The 23,476-nt window shown below is 45.1% G+C and overlaps 2 protein-coding genes across 2 annotated transcripts in view; one reads left to right on the forward strand and one right to left on the reverse strand.

Moving 5' to 3' along the window:
* The window catches only part of pik3c3 (phosphatidylinositol 3-kinase, catalytic subunit type 3), a 37,632-nt gene extending 20,774 nt beyond the window's left edge, over positions 1-16,858 (reverse strand). The window contains exons 1-10 of the mRNA XM_083640677.1: positions 16,492-16,858; positions 15,215-15,403; positions 14,013-14,156; positions 13,110-13,239; positions 9,339-9,425; positions 6,535-6,630; positions 6,345-6,416; positions 5,993-6,097; positions 4,793-4,885; positions 3,212-3,397 (exon numbers count right to left, since the gene is read on the reverse strand). Of these exons, the coding sequence (XP_083496803.1) occupies positions 3,212-3,397; positions 4,793-4,885; positions 5,993-6,097; positions 6,345-6,416; positions 6,535-6,630; positions 9,339-9,425; positions 13,110-13,239; positions 14,013-14,156; positions 15,215-15,403; positions 16,492-16,556 (1,167 nt within the window). The 5' untranslated portion in view covers positions 16,557-16,858. The remainder of the gene's footprint in view (positions 1-3,211; positions 3,398-4,792; positions 4,886-5,992; positions 6,098-6,344; positions 6,417-6,534; positions 6,631-9,338; positions 9,426-13,109; positions 13,240-14,012; positions 14,157-15,214; positions 15,404-16,491) is intronic.
* Positions 16,859-21,803: 4,945 nt separating this feature from the next.
* msmp1 (microseminoprotein, prostate associated 1) lies at positions 21,804-22,977 on the forward strand (the record flags this gene model as incomplete). The annotated part of the gene is made up of 3 exons (XM_083640212.1): positions 21,804-21,936; positions 22,284-22,392; positions 22,806-22,977. The coding sequence occupies 3 exons, from the start codon at positions 21,804-21,806 to the stop codon at positions 22,975-22,977; spliced, it is 414 nt and encodes a 137-aa protein (XP_083496338.1).
* Positions 22,978-23,476: the final 499 nt, after the last annotated feature.

The raw sequence follows: 23,476 nt of genomic DNA on the forward strand, positions 1-23,476 counted from the left end.
TCCTTGCCCCCCCCCCCCCCCCCTCTTTTTTCTTGTAATAACAATACAATGGATAAAAGATACAAAAACAAATGTCACCCACTTTTTTTTAATGATAAAATGTGTGATTTGACAGTAAAGCTGATTATAACTTTTTTTTGTTTTCAGGCCAGTTGCGGAAGGCTGCTGAGAAGAAGGAAGACTCTAGCGTTCTTTTGCATATCAAAGACAAAGACTGTGTGTCTCTGGAAGTGCGTTACCACAGGTCCTGTTACAGAGAATACACAAGGTCCTTGTCAAAGTCTACGGCAACACATAGCTACTGCAACCACAGATGAAGTGTGAGTTATTACATTGCATTAACACTGCACATTTCAAAAGTAAGGCTTTGACCTACAACAAATACTATTTTGTCTGTCTTTAGATACAATGTTGACAGCAGACCTCTTTGCACATGTTAAGTATTTTTTTGTCTGCGTGTGTGTGTTTTCAGAAATGAACAACAACCCTTTCCTGCCAGCTACAAGATATTCTGCGAACGAGTCATCCGTCAAAGGATTATCGATAAACAAGAAATCCTGAAAATGAACCAACTAAGGAAGAAGTTCATAGACATCGTTAAGAAGAATGAGGATATTGATGCTTCAGACTACAGGTAACTGTGTCCTTGACAGTTCAGTAAACAAAAAAGAACCTCTTTCATACTGAAAAGTTTCCATTTTATTGATTTATTCGCTCACAAGAAAGGCTGACAGTATGTTTTAATGTATTTGTTTCTCATTGTGAAAAAAATCCCTTTATTTATACATTTGTGCTGGTCTTTTTCTATATTTTCATTTTGCAGGCAGGATAAACTGAAAAAGCGGTTGGCCCGTGATTTCCCCCAGCTGGTGTTTCACAGCCCTGCAACGCGCAACATCTCCGAACTGGTTTTTGTTGAAACATTATCAGCAGATACACTGTTAGACAGGCTACCGCATCCATCAGACACGACAACAACTGAGTCAACCGAGGTAAGCCAAGCTGAAAGTGACAATGAACACACATCTGGACAAACTACAGAGCACACAAGGACACTGTACAGTGCAGGACTGATATTGAAGAGACTTGTGAATGAAACTCCCGGGATGAAATGCCCCTGGCCTCCCACAGCAGAGGATTTGAATGTTTCTGACGCAAAATCTGTTGTGCCAGTTGAACTATTCAATGTGATTTCCTGGATTATAGGTGCAACAGAGGAACCAACACTAGACCATTATGTTGATATTCCTGAAGATGTGAACCTAAAAGTTTTATCTGTTTGTCAAGACATTGTGTATCTTGCTTCTAAAGGTCGGAAGCAGACGCCTAAGTCACTGTGTCTTGGTCTAACTGTTCGCCATTTAACAGGTTCATCCAATGTTCTGTCACTACTGAACAGATTAGGACACTGTGCTTCATGGAACACAGTTGTCAGTCTAGACACTAGCCTAGCGTCACTACAACTTCTAGAGGGCAGAGACAAAATCCCTAAGGGGTTCTCAAAGAAGGCACCAACCATACTGGTGTGGGATAACATCGATTTTGGGGAGGAGACACTGTCAGGTCGTGGAACTACTCACCATACAAATGGCATTATGGTACAAAGTTCTGTTGTTGAAACAATGTCTAGACCAGACAGACAGCCACTGCCGAAGTCAGTTTACACATTCAAAGCACCTCCTAGCATCCCGCTACAACACTATCCACAGACTAAAAGACAAGGGCCACAGAACTTGCTTCAGGATGAAAGTGTTCCATTGCAGGTGGAAACGTACAGGTTGAACACTGTGTCTGCTGCCAAAACAGAACTGGCATATGTTTTAGTGAAGAACACAGATGCTGAAGCATGTACAGTACCAGGCTGGACAGGTTTCCACACAATGCTACAAAGTGATGCCACTCTACCTAAGTCAGCACTGTATTATCTTCCAGTCATTGAGGCTTCACCGACAGAGATGTCAACAGTTAACACTATTCTGAAGCGAAGTGTTGAACTTGCTGATCAGCTAGAACTGGACCATGTTAATTGTTAAATTGTTAAATTGTTAAAGAATTGCCACACTGCCTACATCCAGTTAAATGCAATGCATAAATGCAAACAGCACAGACTACTTACACAGCCAACAGAAGGTTTTATTGTGATGCATTTGTATGCTATTTTGTATTTTCATATATTTCCTTGGCGGGGGGGGGGGGGGGGGGGTGTAAAATGACAGATGCTGTGACACTTTGTGGTACTTGAATAAATGTTTCATACCATATGTTGTAATAATTCTGACCTCTAGTACTTTAATTTTTAGTCTTGTCCATTTTTTGCATTATTCCAATTTAGGGGGCGTGGTAACATTTTGATAGATTTTCTGCCATTTTGGTCCAAGGTGCCCTGATTTTCTTTTCTACCTTTCATTACACAGTAGGTTGAGACATTTTCTATGTATGAAACATAAGCTTTTGGCACAATTTACTGTGGAGGTTTCATTGTACTGTGTGGCAAACACTTAAGTTGAAGCATATTCTTTAACAAATATGCTACATTTCATGATCTAAATTCACATGAGTAAACTAAAGGCACCAATACTTGTTTCAGATGTTAAGTATATGCATTTTAGCATTTATGACATTTGAGAAAGATTTTGTGTTGCCAAAAACACATTTTACAAGCAAAAACAGCAGCACAAGATTTTCGTTTTTTGGTTATAAACTGTTTATACATTTCTGGCTGGTGACAAAATACTGCAGGATATTATGAGTAGAACTTTTAACCCAAAGTCCAGAAGGGCATTGTCTATGAAAAAATGCATTGAATGAGTAGTGCCCATGACATGGGAACGAAACTCATTTTCTAAGCACTTTTTCATGGGTCCCAACACGGCCTATTTCCAAAATGCTGCCTTTCCATTTTGGGGTTAAGTTTATCATTCAATATCACAGAAAATATAAAAGATCTACTCCGCGAAAGCATAATCACTTTGTCAACAAGGCCTTAATTTGCCTATGATACACAAAAAACACTGAGTTATGTGTACATACAGTCTGTAACATAAATATTAGGCTAGATCAGTAGGCACCAATTTCAAACCTTGAATTTAACAGTAAAATACTTAGATAGGAGTTAATCTGGTAGACTTTGTGGCCATCTAGCTCAGGACATGAAAGCTCTTCCGAAAAATAAAGTTGCACAGTCATCGCCACTCCTGACCCCCTCGCCTACCTCGTCCTCCGCCTGCTCCAGGCGCATCACGGCGTAGCGCCTGACGGTGGTGTTGGTGAACTGCGAGGACAGCAGCTCCAGGGAGTCCTCCACGTCCATGGGCCTCCACTTCCCCAGCAGCTCCAGGGCCTGCTTGGCCTCCTGGGGCAGCGCCCAGTTCACACACTTCAGGAACTTTGCCAGCGCCTGGGGCGACAGGAGGATATGATGATAATATAATATAATATAATTATATTATTAATGTATTATATTATTTTTATTATATTCTTATATTATTATTCTTATATTATATTATTATTATATATTATTAGCCACCAGTGTTGGGCAAGTTACTTTCAAAATGTAATATACTACATATTACTTTCATTTGACAGTAATAAGTTACTTTACAATATTACTTTCTGTGTAGAGTAACTCATTACTTATTACACTACTTTTGCATTACTTTGACCAAAACAACAGCAGCAGCAGAATGACATTGATGACCGCCCCGGAACCATCCAGAAAAATAATTTCAACCGCCTTGAAATCAGTGTAAACAATCCAAAATTCTAAATGTTTTTCTTTTCTTTTGTTATTGTCATCTATAGTGGTTATTTGCATAAAAACACAGTCTGATTAGGAAATAATTGTATCTTTTTTAAATATGTGCTTTGATTTTATCAAATGTAACTCAATTTGTAACTTGAGTTACTTGACAAAGTAACTGGTATAATATTACTGAAATCCTATAAGTAATAAGTTATATTACTGAGTTACTGCTAAAAGTAATATATTACATGTAATATGTTACTTTTGTAATGAGTTACCCCCAACACTGTTAGCCACTGGGAGTTAAATATAGTAAACCTTGGAGAGAAAGCTGGGTCACATTTTGTTTGGATAGCCTAATTTTGACACTCAACGTTCAGACAATAGAGTCACTACCTTAGTGATGTGAATGAACATGACAGAACAGAACAGAAATAGGCCCTTTTCACAGCAACCGTTTTGAGGCGGTAAAGCAGGAGGTAAAGCAGGTGAAACCAATAACATTAATGAGGGCCCTGGCACTGGAACACCTAAATAGAATTAGAAATGGAACCATCATTGATGGTATTGGTTACACCTGCTTTACCACCGGAAAACCGTCGCTGTGAAATGGGTCTATAGAGACACTGCATGAAATAGGCCACGCCCATCACGGGGGAAAATCTCCGTTCACTTCCACACACCAGCATCATATTCCTTGAATTAAACATAGCGAAAAGCTGTTGTGTGGTGGGGCTGCGCAGACAACAAATGTGAAAAATCGCCAGTTAAAAGTTTTTTTGTACTCCCGAGGAAAACAAGGAAGCCATTGAGAATTGGCGACAAGGAAAATGTGGATGTTGCCGTCAAGGAAGTAAGTTGGAGTGTTCATCTTCTGTATATATGATCTTTGTGTGCAACACCCGACCATGCACGCGACATACATAGGAGAACGCCAGGATTGGACGAGAGTTTTTGTTTCCCCCCGTTTTGGGCGTGGTTTCTGAATGATGGCGCGCTCCGCAGTGTCTCTATAGGCAGGGAAGAGCAGCTTCTAGCAGCATGACCCACCTTCTCCTGTGTGGTGAGGTAGTATCTGAACTTCCACACTAGGTCCTGCTCTTCAGAGCTCAGCTGCTTGGTTGGAGGATAGCTCATTATGATCTGTAGTGGGTACACACACACGGACAGTAGTTTCAATTTGAGCGTTCACACTTAACTGAAACACTAGACTCAAACTGGTGCACAACATGGCATTGAAGTGCTGAGGCAGATAGCTCAGATGTAGGCAATCAAGGCACTTTGACTTGCAGAAAACAAACAGCCAATGATGCAAACAACTGAGCTGTAAATGTATTGACCTTATTCTATAAATGATCTGCAAGTTGAAGCACCTTGATGTCCTTCCTTTGACAAATCTGTTCTGACCCTGAACGTCCAAGTTCCCCAATTGAGCTTCTTAAACATTCATTCTGCATTTTAAAATATGTAGTTCTAGTCCCGAGTTCTGATTAGCTGAGTCACATGCACGTCCCATATTATGCCAATCCCACAGTAGTCACCACCACTCTCGCTTAGCAACCATGTTGTTTTGCAACTCTTAAAGAACTATATTGCATCGCAGAAGAATAACATTTACTAGTCCCTACAAAGCACGGCCTCTCGTGTCTTATTGCATACGTCAGTGACATGTGGATCCTGAGCAGAACCCTGGAGGGACTAGTTACTGACGTTGAGCTGGTCAGTGACATGTGGGTCCTGAACAGAACCCTGGAGGGACTAGTTACTGACATTGAGCTGGTCAGTGACATGTGGATCCTGAGCAGAACCCTGGAGGGACTAGTTACTGACGTTGAGCTGGTCAGTGACATGTGGGTCCTGAACAGAACCCTGGAGGGACTAGTTACTGACGTTGAGCTGCTCAGTGACATGTGGGTCCTGAACAGAACCCTGGAGGGACTAGTTACTGACATTGAGCTGGTCAGTGACATGTGGATCCAGAACAGAACCCTGGAGGGACTAGTTACTGACATTGAGCTGGTCAGTGACATGTGGATCCTGAACAGAAACCTGGAGGGACTAGTTACTGACGTTGAGCTGCTCAGTGACATGTGGATCCTGAACAGAACCCTGGAGGGACTAGTTACTGACATTGAGCTGGTCAGTGACATGTGGATCCTGAACAGAACCCTGGAGGGACTAGTTACTGACGTTGAGCTGCTCAGTGACATGTGGGTCCTGAACAGAACCCTGGAGGGACTAGTTACTGACGTTGAGCTGGTCACGCGTGGCAGCGTTGGGCTTCAGGTCGTGGTCCGACGGGCCGCTGCGGAGGCTACGGGCCAGTTTGTGGTGCTTGCTCTCCACTAGGTTCTCCTGTAGTGAGGCCAGAGAACGTCTTAGTACTGCAAACTTCATATTATACAAAAACCTAGGTGAAACTATACAAATTACCAGTAAATGTGTACAGTTGACAAATTAACAGGAAATTCACATAATGTTAAACTGTTTGCCTAAATTATCAGCAATAGCAAAGCCATCATAAACACATCATGTCCACAGTGTGTGTGTGTGTGTGTGTGTGTGTGTGTGTGTGTGTGTGTGTGTGTGTGTGTGTGTTCACCATGCACATCTGTGGGTCGGGGACTTTGACGATGTCGCAGCTGGTGAGAACGGGCGATGCGTCGTCGCCATCCTGAATGGAGAGGAAGTCGAGAGAACAACACGCTGTCACCGAATCCCCAGCAGGCTGCCATCATGAGTGTGTGTGACATGTTAACATCATAGCCATATGCTTATGAAGGCGGAAATACCTTTTCATAATAGACAATACTGTACTCCTTCTCATTTGTTTTGACACGGGGAAACTCCACCATGAGGTACATGAAGTTGGAGCTGCGCTTCTCACTCTGTGGAGACACAGACATGCAGTCAGAAGACAACTCAGTTATTTGCAAAGTCATTCAAAGTACTCACTTGTGTGTAGAATGACAAATGAATGGCCCAGACAAGTTTCATTTACCCTTAAATAAGTCCAATATACTAGCGTTAAAGTTGCAAAAATGATTTATTTACAGAAAACAAAAGTCCAAAACGGATCCGGATCCTTACTGCTTAGTACCCCTGTCGTCCTGAGCTCGCAATGACCCCGAGCTAGAGACGAGGAGAGCTTTTAGGCTGGTTTCACACCGGCGACCCAAGCCTTGCCTACGCCTTGCCTTTACCCACGCTTTTTAATAGGCGTCCGTTTTAGTCAACGAGGCTGTGTACACCGGCCGCCTGAGCGTGAACCCTGCGTGTACCCACGCCTTGCCTGTGCCTTGCCGATTTTATCGAATAGGCGTGAGTTCTATTTTGAAGCCGACAAGGCGCGTGCAGGCAGGCTTCTTCTGTCAAGCCATGAAAGAAAAACGCACAATATCCGTCGGAAATTGCAAAGTCAACTGAATTTCAAAATAAAATGGAGTTACTACAACATGTTGAGCAGAGAGACAGAGAGATTGACGGGTGGCTATCATGTGGGGCTTTCTCCCCGTCGGCAAACAAATCTTCATGAGAGAGAATAGCAACCGAAGAAGCAAGATGGACAATGTTGTTGTGCCAGGCTGCCAGCACATAGCCTATTCTTGCAAGATCACCTCTCTAAAATGTCCGACTATAGTCAGACCTGGTTATACATATCCAGCATCAATAGAACATTAAATATATCCGATTTATTTTACCTAGAGGCTACCCATGACAATTCTGGACAACACGTGAAAAAATACAGTCGGGAGAGAGGAGAGGCGCTTGTGACTCGGCTCCAGGTTCGCGTGCAAAAGGCGTGCGGTGTGATCGCAAAAGCGTGTAACAGGTTCACGCCCAGCTCGGCGTAGGCGTGGGTTGAGGCAAGGCAAGGCGTAGGTTGTCTGTGTGAATGAAGCGTTATAACCACTGACCTCAAGGTCCTCCCAGGACACTGTGCCTGCAGTGCACAGTGAGCCCTAACTCTTGGAGGAGTAATAGCAGGCTAGATCTAATTTCTCTACAGTTAAAAGTAGTCATTTTACCACACAAGCCATCATTGTCCTTGGAAAAATCCCTAGTGAATCCCTACATAACTGCATTCTGTCCAGATCAGCAGACTAGTCCAACCAAGACTAATCTGGATTTTCCACGTCATGTTTGTAATCGCTTCTGAACGGTTTTATAACTGCCTAGACTCCGAGGCCATGTTCAGACCAGGAGGCCAAATCTGATTTGTGAACTTGAATGACCTATTAATGATTCTATCCAGATTGGTTTTATGAGTCTGGACGCTCCAAGTCTGATTTGCGTCACTTGTCCCAAACCACATATGGAGGTAGTTTCCAATCTGCTTTCGACTGATGTGACTTCAATGCGCTGATGACCCAAATCAGATTTGAGAGTGTGTTTTGCAGGGGGGCGGGACTTGAAGAGCAGAGAGCAGACATGCAAACACTGCCAGAAACATTGTATGTTGGCTCATTGTATCTGGACACACAGATCTGACTTGAACACTTGCCCAAATCAGATTTGTGGCAGTGCGGACACACTCCCAAATCAGATTTGGGAAACCAATCAAGCTAATGATGATTAATGACTTTAGCAGCAAATCAGATTTGCCTGTAATGTGAACATGGCCTGAGTGTGTGCTGTGTTTGGTCAAAACGATGCTGTGCAACAGAGTTATGTTGATTGTGTACTCTTGCCGCAATGCCTTTTAAAGATTTTAAATATGCGTGCAAATCAATTTCCCTACGAGAACAACACAGTCATTGAACTGCGCGCACATTAAACGCTTTTGGCGTCTTCACCTACACACTTGTGACTGCTCTGTACTCGAGTCTGGTGAAGTGGCTTTTCTTCAGCATCTTGTAAGACTTGTTGCCCGTGCGAGATCAGAGATTCAATCTAGGGGTGGGACAAAATATCGCGATATTTCCACTTGCGATACGTTATCGATACACTGGCACCAAGTATCGATATGTTTATTTAAAAAAAAAAAATATATATATATATATATATATATATATTTTTTTTTTTTTTTTTTTTTTTTTTAATAAACAGGCTAAAATATTATGCTGTGTGTGGTAGTTGAAACATAGTTTCAAGTTGGCGTTTATTTATTTTTGGAGTTGAAACAAAAACATAAATACTGTAGGCTACATGAATGGAAATGTTTGATCATTAATATCTACTTTTAGAAATTATATAGGTAGGTAGGTTATATAGGTTTTCTTGTTTTAATAATAATAATACAAAGACTTAATGTGTAACTTTTCCTCCGTGGTATCGAAAATGGTATGAGTGAGTGAGTGAACTCTGAGAGAGTTCATGTCAATTCTGCTAATAAATACATAATACCTGCTTCTTGCCTTTGAGGGGTATTTTTTTCTCTTCAGTTACACAGATATCGTGATGTATCGTAGGTTAAATTTCTTCCAATATATCGATTATCGCAGAATCGCTGTATCGTGATAATATCGTTATCGAGGGCCAAGTATCGTGACCATATCGTATCGAGAGTTACTCCACGATTCCCACCCCTAATTAAATCCACAGGTTCTATTTCGAGGAGGTGGGGAAAGAATGCCCCCCGGCTACGTGGACTCACCTCGTTGATCATCTCGATCTCTCTGAAGGTCAGACGGTCCAGCCAGTCCACCTTCACCATGTGGCCCTGCCGATGGGCCTTCGTTAGCTGGATGGAGATGGAGAGGGAGAAAAGACAGGGGTGGAGAGAGACAAGAGAAGCGGAGGGAAGGATACACAGAAAAGGCAGAGAGAAAATGGTTCATTGAAATATTTTTTTTTAAATAAAAATTGCAGCAGAGTTGGTTACAGCACGGTAGTTGATGTGCAGACAGCTGGACCAATCATGCACAACTAGAGTGGCCAGCAGCCAATTCGGCATCTGTCAATCACACACTCAGCAGCCAATCCACTGGAGGGTCAGTGTGGGTGTAAGCACAGACTGGAGGGTCAGTGTGGGTGTAAGCACAGACTCGGCCATGAAGAGTTAAGAGTTGGTTAAGAGTTAGTATTCCACTGTTTATGAACTGGCAGCAGCCTACAAATAGAGTCCCGCAGGAAGGAGTCGGAAGTAGCAAATCGCCGCCATGTTGGTTCTTAGGGGGGAAAAGACTATGGGATCTCAGAATGGGGATTTCGGCTAAATGCAGGAAATAAGGTCTGTGGTTAACACAAGCTTATGGGAGTGGTAGTTTGTGTTCAGCGGGATAATCTTCACAAACGAGGAGCACTCTTATGACTTTTGAAGCATAAATGCGTTTTTTTCTCTCTCTTTGAAACACGATTTTCAGAAAACGCTTCAAAAGTCATAAGAGTGGTCCTCGTTTGTGAAGATTATCCTGCTGCTGAACACAAATTTCCACTCCCATAAGCTTGTGTTAACCACACACCTTATTTCATGCATTTAACCGAAATCCCAATTATAAAAACACATAGCCTTTTCCCCTTACGAACCAGCATGGCGGCGATTTCTGTGTAAGCCTACAAAAATACGTCATCCCTGCGGTAATCTATGCCCAGGGATTTAATGACATCCACTGGTCATGTGACAAATCAAAGCGTAGTCAGTCAGTGTGTGTTAGGTATCCACTGGTCATGTGACAAATCAAAGCGTAGTCAGTCAGTGTGTGTTAGGTATCCACTGGTCATGTGACAAATCAAAGCGTAGTCAGTCAGTGTGTGTTAGGTATCCACTGGTCATGTGACAAATCAAAGCGTAGTCAGTCAGTGTGTGTTAGGTATCCACTGGTCATGTGACAAATCAAAGCGTAGTCAGTCAGTGTGTGTTAGGTATCCACTGGTCATGTGACAAATCAAAGCGTAGTCAGTCAGTGTGTGTTAGGAATCCAATCATTAAAAAAACAAACCAATCCATCCTTAGGACACACCGAGTAATGTTCAAATTAAATATAGTCCCTAACAGCCCCACCCACCTCAAAATTCAAAAGGACATTATATCCTGATACTCTGACAATAATATCCGTGTGTCCTCATATACATCACGTCCATGCACACTTAAGCTGTGTTCACACCGAGATATTTATTTTTCTCTCCGTATTCAACCCTTTGGAATCGCTCTGTCGCTGTGTTTAAATCGCTCGTCAACAGGCACAAGAATTGACGGACATCTGGGGGCTATAACGTTACGCAATGTCTGATGTTTGTCCACTACGAGCCACCGTAGTTGTTTACAAGCTAAGCCTATCAGCGTGCTCCTAACGCGAGGTCTATACCGGTAGTACAGACTTCACTTCATGTCAGCTGTCAGCCTGTCAATCAGCCGTCAATGCGGTTTGTTGCCACACAATAAACCAGCGGTTTGTTCCAAGCCAGTGTGATCCTTGACTCACTCTCACACGGCAGCCAATCAGCGTTGAACAGCGAGCGACTGATGGCAGCGAAATTTCGCTCGAGTTGGGATATTTCATCTCGGGCGACGAGCAAATTTTCGCCCTATCGCTCTGTCTCTGTCGCTCGGACGCCCAGCGATTTTTCTCCCGGGCGAATATACGCTCAGTCGCTCGTTTGCATTGACTTTGTATGTAAACTCGATGCCAGCGAAAAACTTTAATAGGTCGGTGTGAACGCACCTTTAATACACTCACACGCAGCAACAACAGCAGAAAGTCCAAGAATGTGTGTGATACTTTCAAGAGCACAGACATACAGTACACCTGGACAGGAAACAGGAAGTGTTTCACACCAGACCTGGGTCAAAAAAAGTGTTCGCAAATGTATTGTATGGTTTCGTTTGATCCTACCGAGGTGCCAGATGGGTGGGGGTTTCCACATGGTACATCGGTACGGGTTAATTCATTTGAAGCTTAATTTAGCATACTTTTCTATGTTTGAGAGTCGTGATGCGCTAACCCTCGTCCATCTGTGTCGGCCACACAGGTTAAAAGAAAATGAGTTCTTTGCAAATACTGTCTGGCCAAGGTCTGGTTCACAAACATACAGTACCACACACCAGTGTTGTAGTCCAGTGAGTCAGTACATCTCGAGTCAGAGTCCAAGTCTGAGTCACCAAAGAAGTAGTCTCGCTGGCCAGCGTCCCCTCCCTTCCGTCCGAGGAGTCTGGCGCCGCAGGTCTCCATAACTGGGATAAACCCTCCCCTGCTCTACTCTGCTCTCCCATTGGAGCGACTGTTTCGGTGGCAGCCGGATGTCCGCTCCCGGCTTATTGCTCTGTCATTGGCTCCGACCATGTCAATCAGAGCGGCTTCCGCTCCCTCCTCCCTGTGTGTCGCTGTAAATAGTGCCCTGCCGCCGCAGTGAAAACAACAACACTAACTAGCTAGCAAGCTAACGGCAGAAACCTACATGCTAGCTCGTTGCTACAGGCTGAAAACGGCAAGTTGGATTGTTTGAAACAATTTTCAAAGAGCACTGCCGCTAAGCGCCGCCCATCGCAATCCCACTATGGAGACCTGCGGCGCCAGACTCCTCGGACGGAAGGGAGAGGAGGCTGGCCAGCGAGACTACCAGAGAAGTTACTGAACATGAGCGTGACTCCACATGTCATCCGAATGGATAACTGCTCGAGTCCAAGTCATCAGTGCTCACGTCCAAGTCGAGTCACGACGAGTCCTGAAAATGAGTCCGGGTCCTCGAGTACTACAACACCGCCACACACACACGTTCCGCATTCCCAGTGGCCACTCCTCCTCTTGTACTCACATCACTGAGTACCTCCAGGTCAGGGCCCTGGAACAGACGATGGTTTAGACAGGGCTTCGTACAGGAGGATTCCTCTCTCTCTCTCTCTCACACACACACACACACACACACACACACACACACACACACACACACACACACACACACACACACACACACACACACACACACACACACACACACACACACACACACACACACACACACACACGTATGTGTGTGTCTCTAACACACAAACACACACAGTCTCTTTCATACACTTGCTTAACCTCTATTCTTCCCTCTTTCCACCTGTCCTTCTCCCTGGCTTTCACGCACACAATCACACACTTAGTTCACACAAAACTCCAGACCCATCTCACACAGATCCTTAAGCCTGAGCCCCCCGCACCTTAGCAAACGCTCCCACCTACCCGTCTGTACTTCATAGAGGAGAAAGTTGCTCAAAACCGATGTTAGGCGGGACATGCGCTAATTTCTCCAATCACCTGCCTCGGTCTTGTTTACATGATGTGTCGCGATTGGTCGAATAATACCGATATCGAACCTCTTTGGAAGAGGACAACTTCCTCTGGCCCAATTTGAACGGGCTGAAGTACAGACTGTCTCTGGAGCACTCGAGGATCGTGGAAGAGAGAGAGAGACTGGCTTTGAGAGAGAGACTACCCCGCACCTTGGCCAGCCTGCCCATCTGGTCCTCTGCCAGGGTGCTGCTGGTGCGTCCTGGTGTGGTGGTGGGCTCCCCTCCGTCCCCCTCCACCCCCGGCCACACCTTCAGGTCGTGCATCCCTTGCCGGAACATGCTAGAGCGGGAGAGGATGGACAATTCTTGTTTCACATAAGAGTTGAATTTCCCAAAGGGGAGCAAATAAAGTGCTACAGTATCTTATCTTAACCCATTGATACCTGATGCAGCATTTGTGTGTGTATCCCTTTAAGACTGCGAACCGCGTCTTAAAGAGATACACACAAATGAGGGATATACACACAAATGCTGCATCGGGTATCAATGCGTTAAAGGGGACGGGACGCTCTTCCCACTTTATGAGGCTGAAAAGACAGGTGTATTTCTGCATAAAAATCCTACCTGCTCCACTTCTAAAGAACCAATGATAATGCGTGTTTTTAACTGTACTAGGGCTATCGTCTTAGATTTTGGATATTGTAATATCGTGATATGGCTTAAGTGTTTCCTTTTTCCTGGTTTTAAAGGCTGCATTACAGTAAAGCGATGTCATTTTCTGAACTTACCAGACTGTTCTAGCTGTTCTTGTATTTGCCTTTACGCACTTAGTCATTATATTATCCACATTACGGACGACAATTTATAAAAAATGTCATTGCGTAAATATTCTGTGAAAACACCAATAGTCATCCCTACAATACTGTCACAATATCGATATCAAGGTATTTGGTCAACAAATGTGATATTTGAATTTGTCCATATTTGCCCAGCCCTAAACTGCGCTTGAGTTGAAGCCAAAGAGTATTTTTCATCCTGGTACGAAAATAAAGAATTCTTCTATTTGATCCCATCAGTAACAAACCACAAGCTTTACTGCAAAGCGAGACTCACCCATATTTGCCAAAGAGGGTGACGGTGGTTCCGCCGACCGGGACGGCTCTGCCCGGCCCGTAGACGTCCCACACTGTGAGGGCAACCTGGGCGCTCTGAGGAAGGTCTGGGTACTTGACTGGCAGCCGCAGCCACTCGTTCCAGCTGCACAGGACAGGGGGAGAGAGGGACGGAAGGGAGGAGAGAGTGAAGGAAGGGAGGAGAGAGTGAAGGAAGGGAGGAGAGAGTGAAGGAAGGGAGGAGAGAGGGAAGGAAGGGAGGAGAGAGTGAAGGAAGAAGAAAATGCAACAAACGCTGAGAAACGGCAATGCTGTATTAAGCACATAGCTCACATGATCCAAACCCACTGAATCACCCAGACACACGAAAGAATGACCACTTTCATGTCAAAACACGGGTATAGAGAGCCCCAGGAATGAGTCCGCAAAACAGTTTTTAAGCTTTTACGTGCCGTTAAAAGGGCGGCTAGCTAGCAAACGGCTAAATGTGTCCTCATGTGTGAAGATTATCCGGCTGAACACTGGTTTGCGTTTGAATAAGCTCGCGTTGCCCTGCCCACAGACCTTACTTGAAGCATCGTGCCAAAAACCCATTCAAAAATCCCATAGGCAGAAACACTGAAGAACCCGGAAGTCCGGGACTTCCGGGTTCCAACCATGGATTAAAAGAACTGGATAGGGGACGTGCCACGCCCACCCATGCATTCGAACGGAGGCTGCTCACTGGCGCATGAAGCCATCATGGGGGGTTTTTCTTCCTGGTTTTACTTCCTGACCATGCGGCCCAAGGCGAAGTGCGCATGTGTACCATGACGTATTCCATGACGTCTCCCACCCCTCCCACCCATGGATTGTATTACAAGAAGAAAATACACCTGTATATGGCTCTTAGTGGCTTCTGAAGAAAAAATGCCCCATAAAAAATTAGTTGATCATTAAAAGAGTCGTTTTATACTTTGAGTGACACCCGGAAAAAATTCCCCTGGGTCTAACAGCTGCCGGGTTTCCCATGCAAGTGGATGGGAATTTTCCTTTCTGGGCTGCATGGCGTCACGTGACTTGCAATACAGAGCTTCGCCACCATGTTCAAATGGCTTCAGCGCTATTCCTGGGGGCTTGGTTCCGACTACAAAAATACGTCATCCCTGCGGCTCTCTATTCAACAACACAGAGAAGAGAGGGCTTGGTGGGACTGGCACTCACTTCCAGCGCGTGCTGAACGCCTTGTAGGAGGTGCGGACGGGCAGCGCGAGGGGCTTGCCCTCAGCGAACACCTGGCAGGTAACGTAGAGGTCGGAGCAGTTCTCCTGGTACAGGCCAGAGAAGCGCAGCATGGGGTCCTGCAGCAGGGCCTTGTAGCTCTTCTGCTCTCGCTTGCCCTCCAGACTGCCTCTAGAGGAGGGGAGGGGAACAGAGTGAGGGAGGAGCCAACTGTGCAGGTGAACCAGTTCATCATGAAGATGTGGAGCAGTTTACAATCTTTTGAACTTCTTTTGCAGAACTTCGTCTACCTCGCATATTAAATTGCCCAAAGTCAACCATCTGTGGATTTGGCTCATTTCGCTTAGACTTGTGTAACTCCCTCTACATGGGCCTTGGTCAAAAGTCAGTCTCTTGCCTTGAGCTTGTACAGAAAGTGCAGCTCGGTTCTTAACCAATGCTAAACGAAGCAACAATATTACCCTACTTTTAGCCAGATCAGCAGCATCTTTTAAATCCATAATTAAGACTAATTTAATTTTGTGTAAATGTTCTAGCTAATTTTAGTTTTTCACTCTAATGGCAAACAACGTTTGCATCAATCACATCAGTCTTAGTGGTGAATTTGAACATCTTTGTTCCCACTACCCACTGGTGGTTTTAATAAATCTGGACTTTTGTGTCTTTTGAAGACTTTGTTATGTTTATTTTGGATATCCGTGTTGTCCTATTCATTCTGCTTTTTATGTAAAGCATGGTGTAAGCTCGGTCTTCAGACAAGTGCAACATAAATAGAGATCACTATTGCTATAACAATATTCAGAAAGGTTGCTGACACTTGCTGTGACTCCGATGATAAACCAACAGACCACCAACCATCACATTTGATCCAGAGAGATGATGGGACAGGCAGAAAGCTGGCGAAAGGTCGCTAGCGAAAGGTCATGACTGTTTACCTAAATATTCGGATTATTTGGGAGTCAATGAGCTGCACATGATGTAAACAACAGGACGGTTGTGCTTCCAAATTAGAGTCCTCCTCGCCGGGCACGTTACGAGTCATAACGACGTTTTCAGTCACTCTAAACACCAAGGGGGAAAAAACATTTACTGGGGAACTTCTATATGCGAGAGAAAGTAAGAAAAACAACTGCCATAGTGAACCCGTTGCAGCTAGCACTAGCAACAGACAAACGCCGCATAGCAAAGCATCCTGTCAAGTCACAAGATGAGTTAACGCTACAACACAGCAGTGACAAAGGAGACTGAGCAAAACTTACATTTTAAGTTGAACGTTAATGTCCAAGTCACAACTGTAGACATAGTTAAATTTGTCGGTGTCCATCTTCCGACTGCGAATACAAATTCTACCCAAAAGCGGACGTGTTAAACATGAAATCCCAAGGGTTATTTGAGACTTTGCGAGCGATGCTGTTTCTGTTTGCGACAAGGCCTCGGATCAGTGCAAACACACTCCCCGGCGGCCAGCCTAAACTCTGTCCAGACGGATAGAGACGTTACCAGCCTATATACACGTTTGAAAAGAAGCATTCGGCTGCCTAAATTCACGGTAACGACATTATATGGACGGCTGTCTGACCGGCGGGCATGATTTGATGTTTTTATCTATGGCTGCACAACAACACAGTCAGCAGCAGCCCAAAGCTAGAGCCAGTCAAAAGACGTCGATAGCCGATGTGCCGAGTCTGAAAAGCTGCGGTGTCAATCATGGTGTCGTGGGTTGATTTGTCGAGTCTGAAAGCACAAAGAAGGAAGTGATATATAGAAGAGTGCCAAAGTCACGCCCTCGTCCGGGTTAGGCGTATAAGTCGATGGTACGAACCCGTACGAACCAAGGGATTTCATCCGCCATTCATTTCACGATCAAGGTTATTTTAATGGCCATAGTAAGTAAACGTGTTACAAACGGGGAATTTTGTCTTTGTGCAGTATGCACAGCAATCCAAAAAAGTTGAGCAGACAGAAAGACAATCTTCAAATGTGTATTTATAAAGTGGAGTCCATGCAAATGTCCATGTGATAAGTCCATGTAAAATGTTCAGACCAGTAGGCTATAGTAAGTCCTTGAGTGATGTAGCGTTATAATGGGGGAGGGAGGATGTGTCCGTGGGAGAATGTCCATGTAAATTGACCATGTAAAAGTCCATGTAGGTCAGATGTCAAGTAAAGTCCATCTGTGGGTTGCAGAGCCAGATATTTCTCAGGGGGCGTTGGGGGGGGGGGGTGGGGGGGCGGGGGAGTATGGCCTTCAGGTCTCACTGCAGAGGCGGATGGCAGTTGGGTAGAAGCTGTCCATGCGACGGAAGGTTCTGGTACTGCAAGACATCAGTCTGATGCCATGGGGGAGGACCCTTAAGAGTTTATGACCTGGGTGGGAGTGGTCAGCCATCATGTTCTGAGTGTGTAGGTCTTGAATGGATGGCAGGCTACACCCGACCACCTTTTCAGCTCGGCGGATGATGCACTGCAGTCTGGAGATGTCCTTGCGGGCAGCAGCAGCATACCAGACGGTTATGGAGCAGGTGAGGATGGAATCGATAGTGGAGGTGTAGAGGAGTGCTATGTCTTTGGCACTTTTAACTTCTTTAGCCGCAGAAGAAAGTACAGTAGGCTACATCCTCTGTTGTAGCATACACACACACACACACTGACACACACACACTGACACACTGTACCTTAATGCGTTGGTAATATTGTTATAAAATTCCATGCCAATAAAGCCCATTGAAATGAATTGAATTGAGAGTGTGTGTGTGTGTGTGTGTGTGTGTGTGTGTGTGTGTGTGTGTGTGTGTGTGTGTGTGTGTGTGTGTGTGTGTGTGTGTGTGTGTGTGTGTGTGTGTGTGCATTGCCCATGTGAGACGGGAGAGAGCTCAGCTCCGGCGATGCGGAGAGTAGACCCTTCTCACGGGGGCCATTTTGTGTCGAAAAGGCAGGGTAAACACAGGCAGGTCCGTAGCTACCATTGAGGACACCGAGGTCATGACCTCGGTATTTTCAACAACAACAAAAGAAAAATTGTTTTAGAAAAATAGCCCCGGCCCCCAGATCTATTCATCTGTCATTGATGTTTTAAAGCCCTCATAAATAACATGAGATATAGTTGATCAGAAATGCAACCATTTGCTTCCTCTCTGTGTGCTATATTAGGAAGAGACATAACTCACCACAACATTCACATTTTGCATTGGGGCTAGATTAGGGCTAGACTTTGGGGACAGTTCTATTGAAGTGAATGGGTAAGTAACTCCCCTGTAAGTGATGTTTGTGTAGATGGGCCATTGTATTTAATTGAGCAGTATTCTGCCATGTCATATTATTATTATTATTATATATGTCATATTCTGTATGCAGAATATAAATTATATTATATGGGGAGACATTTATTTTTTGTATCATTTTAAAGCAACAGCACAGTAAAGAGAATATTAATCTAACATGATGTCTGTAGTTCTTTATAGATCTAGCCTCTTAATTTTGCTCTCAAAGTGCACCAGATTGAAGTATTTTACTTTAAAATGGACAAAATCTTCTAACCCCTGGGCCCCCCACTCCGTGCTAAAATGACCTCGGTATTTCTCAAACCCTGGCGGCGACGGGCCAGGGCGCAAAACACCAATGAGGGTTTCCATCTTCCACGATTGGAAGTTGGAAACCCTCATTGGTGTTTTGCTTGCACCTGTGTTTATTCTGCCTTTTCGACACAAAATGGCCCCCGTGAAAAGGGTCTGTTGGTTGACACCGGGTCCTTGTGTATGTCAGCTCTCGCGAAGGGTCGGCGCCCGAAACGAGTCAAAAGTGTCAAACAACTATGCGACTTGACACGGACGCAGCGCAGTAACGCTCCCCGGGCCAGAACAAAACATTAGCTCATCTCCTTCCACTCCGCTCACTATCTGAAGTCCGAGGTGCGAGATCATAGGAAAAACGTGCTCAGGCCTCACGGAGGAGGAGGCCCCGGGGCCTCGCCACGCCGTGTTTTACGTGCTCTTTCTCGCGTATCCCCACAGTAGTCGAAGAGTGTTGATAGGTCTCCCTCAACAGCCAGGGGTGCTACCGCATTCCCTCTCTGTGTGGATGACTCACTGTTGCCTCTCCATAGCTGCATGACCTGTTCAATTCATTGACAGGAGCAACATGGATCACAGAACAAACAAACAACAAAATACCTAGCAGAATACACTCAACGACAGCGATTTGCCAACCTCACATCGGGCATCTAGGAAGGCAATTTGCTTATTCATTTACTTCCTCCGATTATTTTTTGTTGCGACTTGATGTTTGATTCCGATACACCTCTGGAGCATTCTGGAGAGATTTTGGTGGCAGATGTTGCTCCATATGTTCAGCAGCGAGGGTGGCGGTGGCTTCATCAGAGCCTATGGGTCCTATACAGTTACAATGACGACGAGTTCACTCCCTGGTTTCCGATGAGTTGACGACTAGGGAGGCGCTCTTCAAAACAAAGGATGAGGATTTTCCTGTCACACGCCTACTCTGCCCTTCACGGACGTGCAGTTAATTGGTGACAAGTGGATTTTAATTGGGGGGGGGGGGGGGGGGGGGGCTTTCTGTTTGAGAGTTCAAGGCTCTAGTGTCGTCATCACCAAATCATCACACTTGGCAGCTTTCAATTTTGATAAGAGGACATTTTGTCTCAGAGATTGTCTCTAAATGTTCTCGAATGAACTTTTTACTTTTTAAAGGAAGATCTTCCATAGGCAACCATGAGAAAACATATTTAGGCATTATTTACTGAACGGGAACTCAAACAACTAGCAAATCTATGCTGTGATTATGCATTTGTTATGTATTAAATTAAATTTAGAGTGTAACATTTCTCTCACTGTATAGACAAGGTATTTCTGCTAATACCTCATTTAATCTATACTGTGAATTTAAATCATGAAGATTCAGATTTGACTGAAATAAGGTGGGTAAACTATTTTTCCAAATGAAAAGGTGTTTAAACTGAGTTGAGGGTTTATCCTCTATCTTCTTTACATGACTGTGTGGGGGTTTAGAGATAGTTTTATTTGTGTTCCAAATCCGTGTGCATTATCTAGTCACTACATGACAGTCCAAACTACATGATCAAATTTCATAAGACCATCAAACACAGCGAGTTAGCCCCCATAGTTCCATCACAGCCTTCTCCTAAAAACTATTGAAGTTAACATCTTTTTACAGCAAAAAAAAGCATAAATTAGAACGACCGCACAGATATATGCCTCCACCAACAAGTGAGCAGTCGACATCCATGTCTGTCCAGACTTTGACGTTTGAGCCAAATGTGAAGAAATTCTGTCAAGGCATTACTGAGATATCGCATTAACAAGCTAGAAAATGGCGTTCGTGAGTTACGGTGACCTTGAACTTTGACCCTTGACCACCAAAATCGAATCAGTTCATCCTTGAGTCCAAGTGGACGTTTGAGCCAAATGTGATGAAATTCAGTCAAGGCATTCCTGAGATATCGCGTTAACGAGCTTGAAAATGGCATTCGTGGGGCTGTCGCCTCACAGCTCGAAGGTCGTGGGTTCGATTCCCACCTGGGACGCTGTGAGCGCTGAAGGAGTGCGTGCCCGTCCGCATGTCCTCGAGTGCCCACCGACCCCACGGTCGTCAAAACGGCCTTTCTGTGTGGAGTTTGCATGTTCTCCCCGTGCCCCCCTGGGGGTTTCCTTCATACAGGAACCCCTCACCAAGAACATGCAATATCCTGGTCGCTGAAGCGGTGCCTCCTCTGGTCGTTCGGAGGGAGGGGAACTCGTTGGAATAGTCACACATTTGATGGCTTTTTAGTAACTATATCTAGTAGTTGATGATGAAAACATGCTCCTTTAAACTAAACTCTACATTTCAACATTAGAAAGAGAGAATGGCTGTGTGTGTGTGTGTGTGTGTGTGTGTGTGTGTGTGTGTGTGTGTGTGTGTGTGTGTGTGTGCGTGTGTGTGTGTGTGTGTGTGTGTGTGTGTGTGTGTGTGGCGTGTGTGCGTGCGCCTGTGTGCGTGCGCGTGTGCCTCCGAGTGTGTGTGTGGTTCAATTCAGGATCTAGTCACGTGTCTTCTGTGTGTATTAGTCACATCTTCAATCGATGTACAGCAACCTGGCCTACAACACCGTGTGAGAGCCAGCAGAGGCTGAATGAATCATATTAGCCAATTCCCTCCCTCCCTCCCTCCCTCTCTCTCTCTCTCTTCTCCTCTCCTTGGACCTCACCTCTCTCTCTCTCTCTCCCTCCATCTCACCTCTCTCTTACCCTTCCGTCTTAGTCATGGATGTGTCATTGTTTCTATCACTTTGGAGGTCCATGCCCGCTGAAGCAAGGCGAGCTGATCTCCGGAGTGTCAAAACAGTGCCAAGACACAGACTCCCCCCCCCCCCCTCTCTCTACCCCCCCCCCAAACCGCCTCCCCCTGTTCCCCATGGCACCCCCCCCCCCCCCCCCAGATACCCTTCGCCGCCACTGCTGACCACACCCCCCACGCCGCGGTCGTAAAGCTCTGGATGTATAAATGAGGGTGCGAGGAGAGCGGAGGGGAAAGCAGAGGCTGAACCAGACCAGAGATGGAGATGAAGATGGAGTCCACCACCACCACCACCACCAGGGTGAACTGGGTGCTGGCCGTGCTGGCGGGGGCTCTGCTGTGGTCCACCAGCGGCTCCGCTGCGCCCACGGAGTGCCACTTCGACTCCAGGGGTGAGATGCTCCTATAGGATGTCTTGTACGCTTTGAATGTTTGTATTTTTGAATTCAGCTGATGCAAGTCTTATCCAGAGCAAGTTAAGTGCAACAGGAGAATAGGTCTAAATCGGTCGATTAAGAGCATTTCAAGTGAGGTCATTGCTGTTTTCTGACTTTTTATTTCCGATCAGATTTCTTTGTGACTGTGATGCTTGAATGTATAAAACCCACATTTTGACTCAAGAGCTTGTATGACAGCCGTGTGCGTTATGACAGCAGTGTGCGTTATGACAGCAGTGTGCAGTGTGCGTTATGACAGCAGTGTGCGTTATGACAGCCGTGTGCGTTGACTGTTGTCGCAGGGCTGTGCGAGTTCGAGGGGAAACACTACTCGCTGGGAGATATGTGGATGGACAACGCCTGTATGCAGTGCACCTGTCTGCACCCCATCGGCGTGGGTTGCTGCGAGACGTGAGTACACAAACTGGTGGCATCCGGATGCCCGTGGTTCCTCTGGGCTTTAGCCAGCTTCAGAGACGCTCTTCTGAAAGACTATTATTTGGAAACATTTCTGCTTCGTTAGACCGAGTGAAACGTCGTGTCGGGATTCACGAAAGCTGATTTTGGTTTTGAATGGCATGACACTGCAAATATATATGGCATGTGATTCGAGATGACAACAAAGTAGGGCTGGATGATCTGGTTGAAATAAATCAATATCACGATAATCATTCGGATTCACATAACAGCAAAATCACATGAAATAATCAAATGAATTATCGTCATATTGAACCGAATGGTGATGTTTGTTTTGGTGTGATCTCAAATGAAACGGAAGTGTTCACTCGCTTGCTAAGGGGCTCTCCCTCTGCCCCCCCGTCCAGGGTGCATCGGCCGGTGGACTTCCCGGCGTGGTGCGAGGTGCGGGTGGAGCCGGTGAGCTGCAGAGTCTCCCTGGTCCAGGCGGCTGACCGCCGCCTGCCCTGCACCCCGGGGGAAGACAACCAGGACCCCAGTCACGGATCACTGATGCTGCAGCAGCAGCTAGAGGGCTGAGACCACCACCTGCTGTGTCTGCTGGCTACCAGTACCCACTACAATTACATACCAACAACCATTTTTATACACACATATATATATATATATACACCTAGTATACTGTACAACTATGAGACGTTAGCATAGTGATTGTCTGCCTCTGGCTGGCCTAAACGGGATGTTGAAAGATGATTCAAGTGCCTGAAATAAAATGCTGTTGAAGTAGAAGTGCATATATATATGATTACATATATATATATATGATTACATATATATACATATGATTATTATATATATGATTACATATATATATATATGATTATTTTCCATCCTATTGTGTGATCCATGCAAAGATGCCAAGTGACGAATGATGATGCACTGCTTTGAGAAATGCAGAGAGCTGGAGTCTTTCTTGTTGAGCTGAAACCTTTTGGAAGTTTGTTAGATGTGAAGTCATTATATTCTGGTCTTTGTCTTGTTTTTAATGACTTTTATGTTAAGCCAAATAATACATTTT

The sequence above is a fragment of the Poromitra crassiceps genome (assembly GCF_964638095.1).
Source record: "Poromitra crassiceps genome assembly, chromosome: 7".
Taxonomy (NCBI): domain Eukaryota; kingdom Metazoa; phylum Chordata; class Actinopteri; order Beryciformes; family Melamphaidae; genus Poromitra; species Poromitra crassiceps.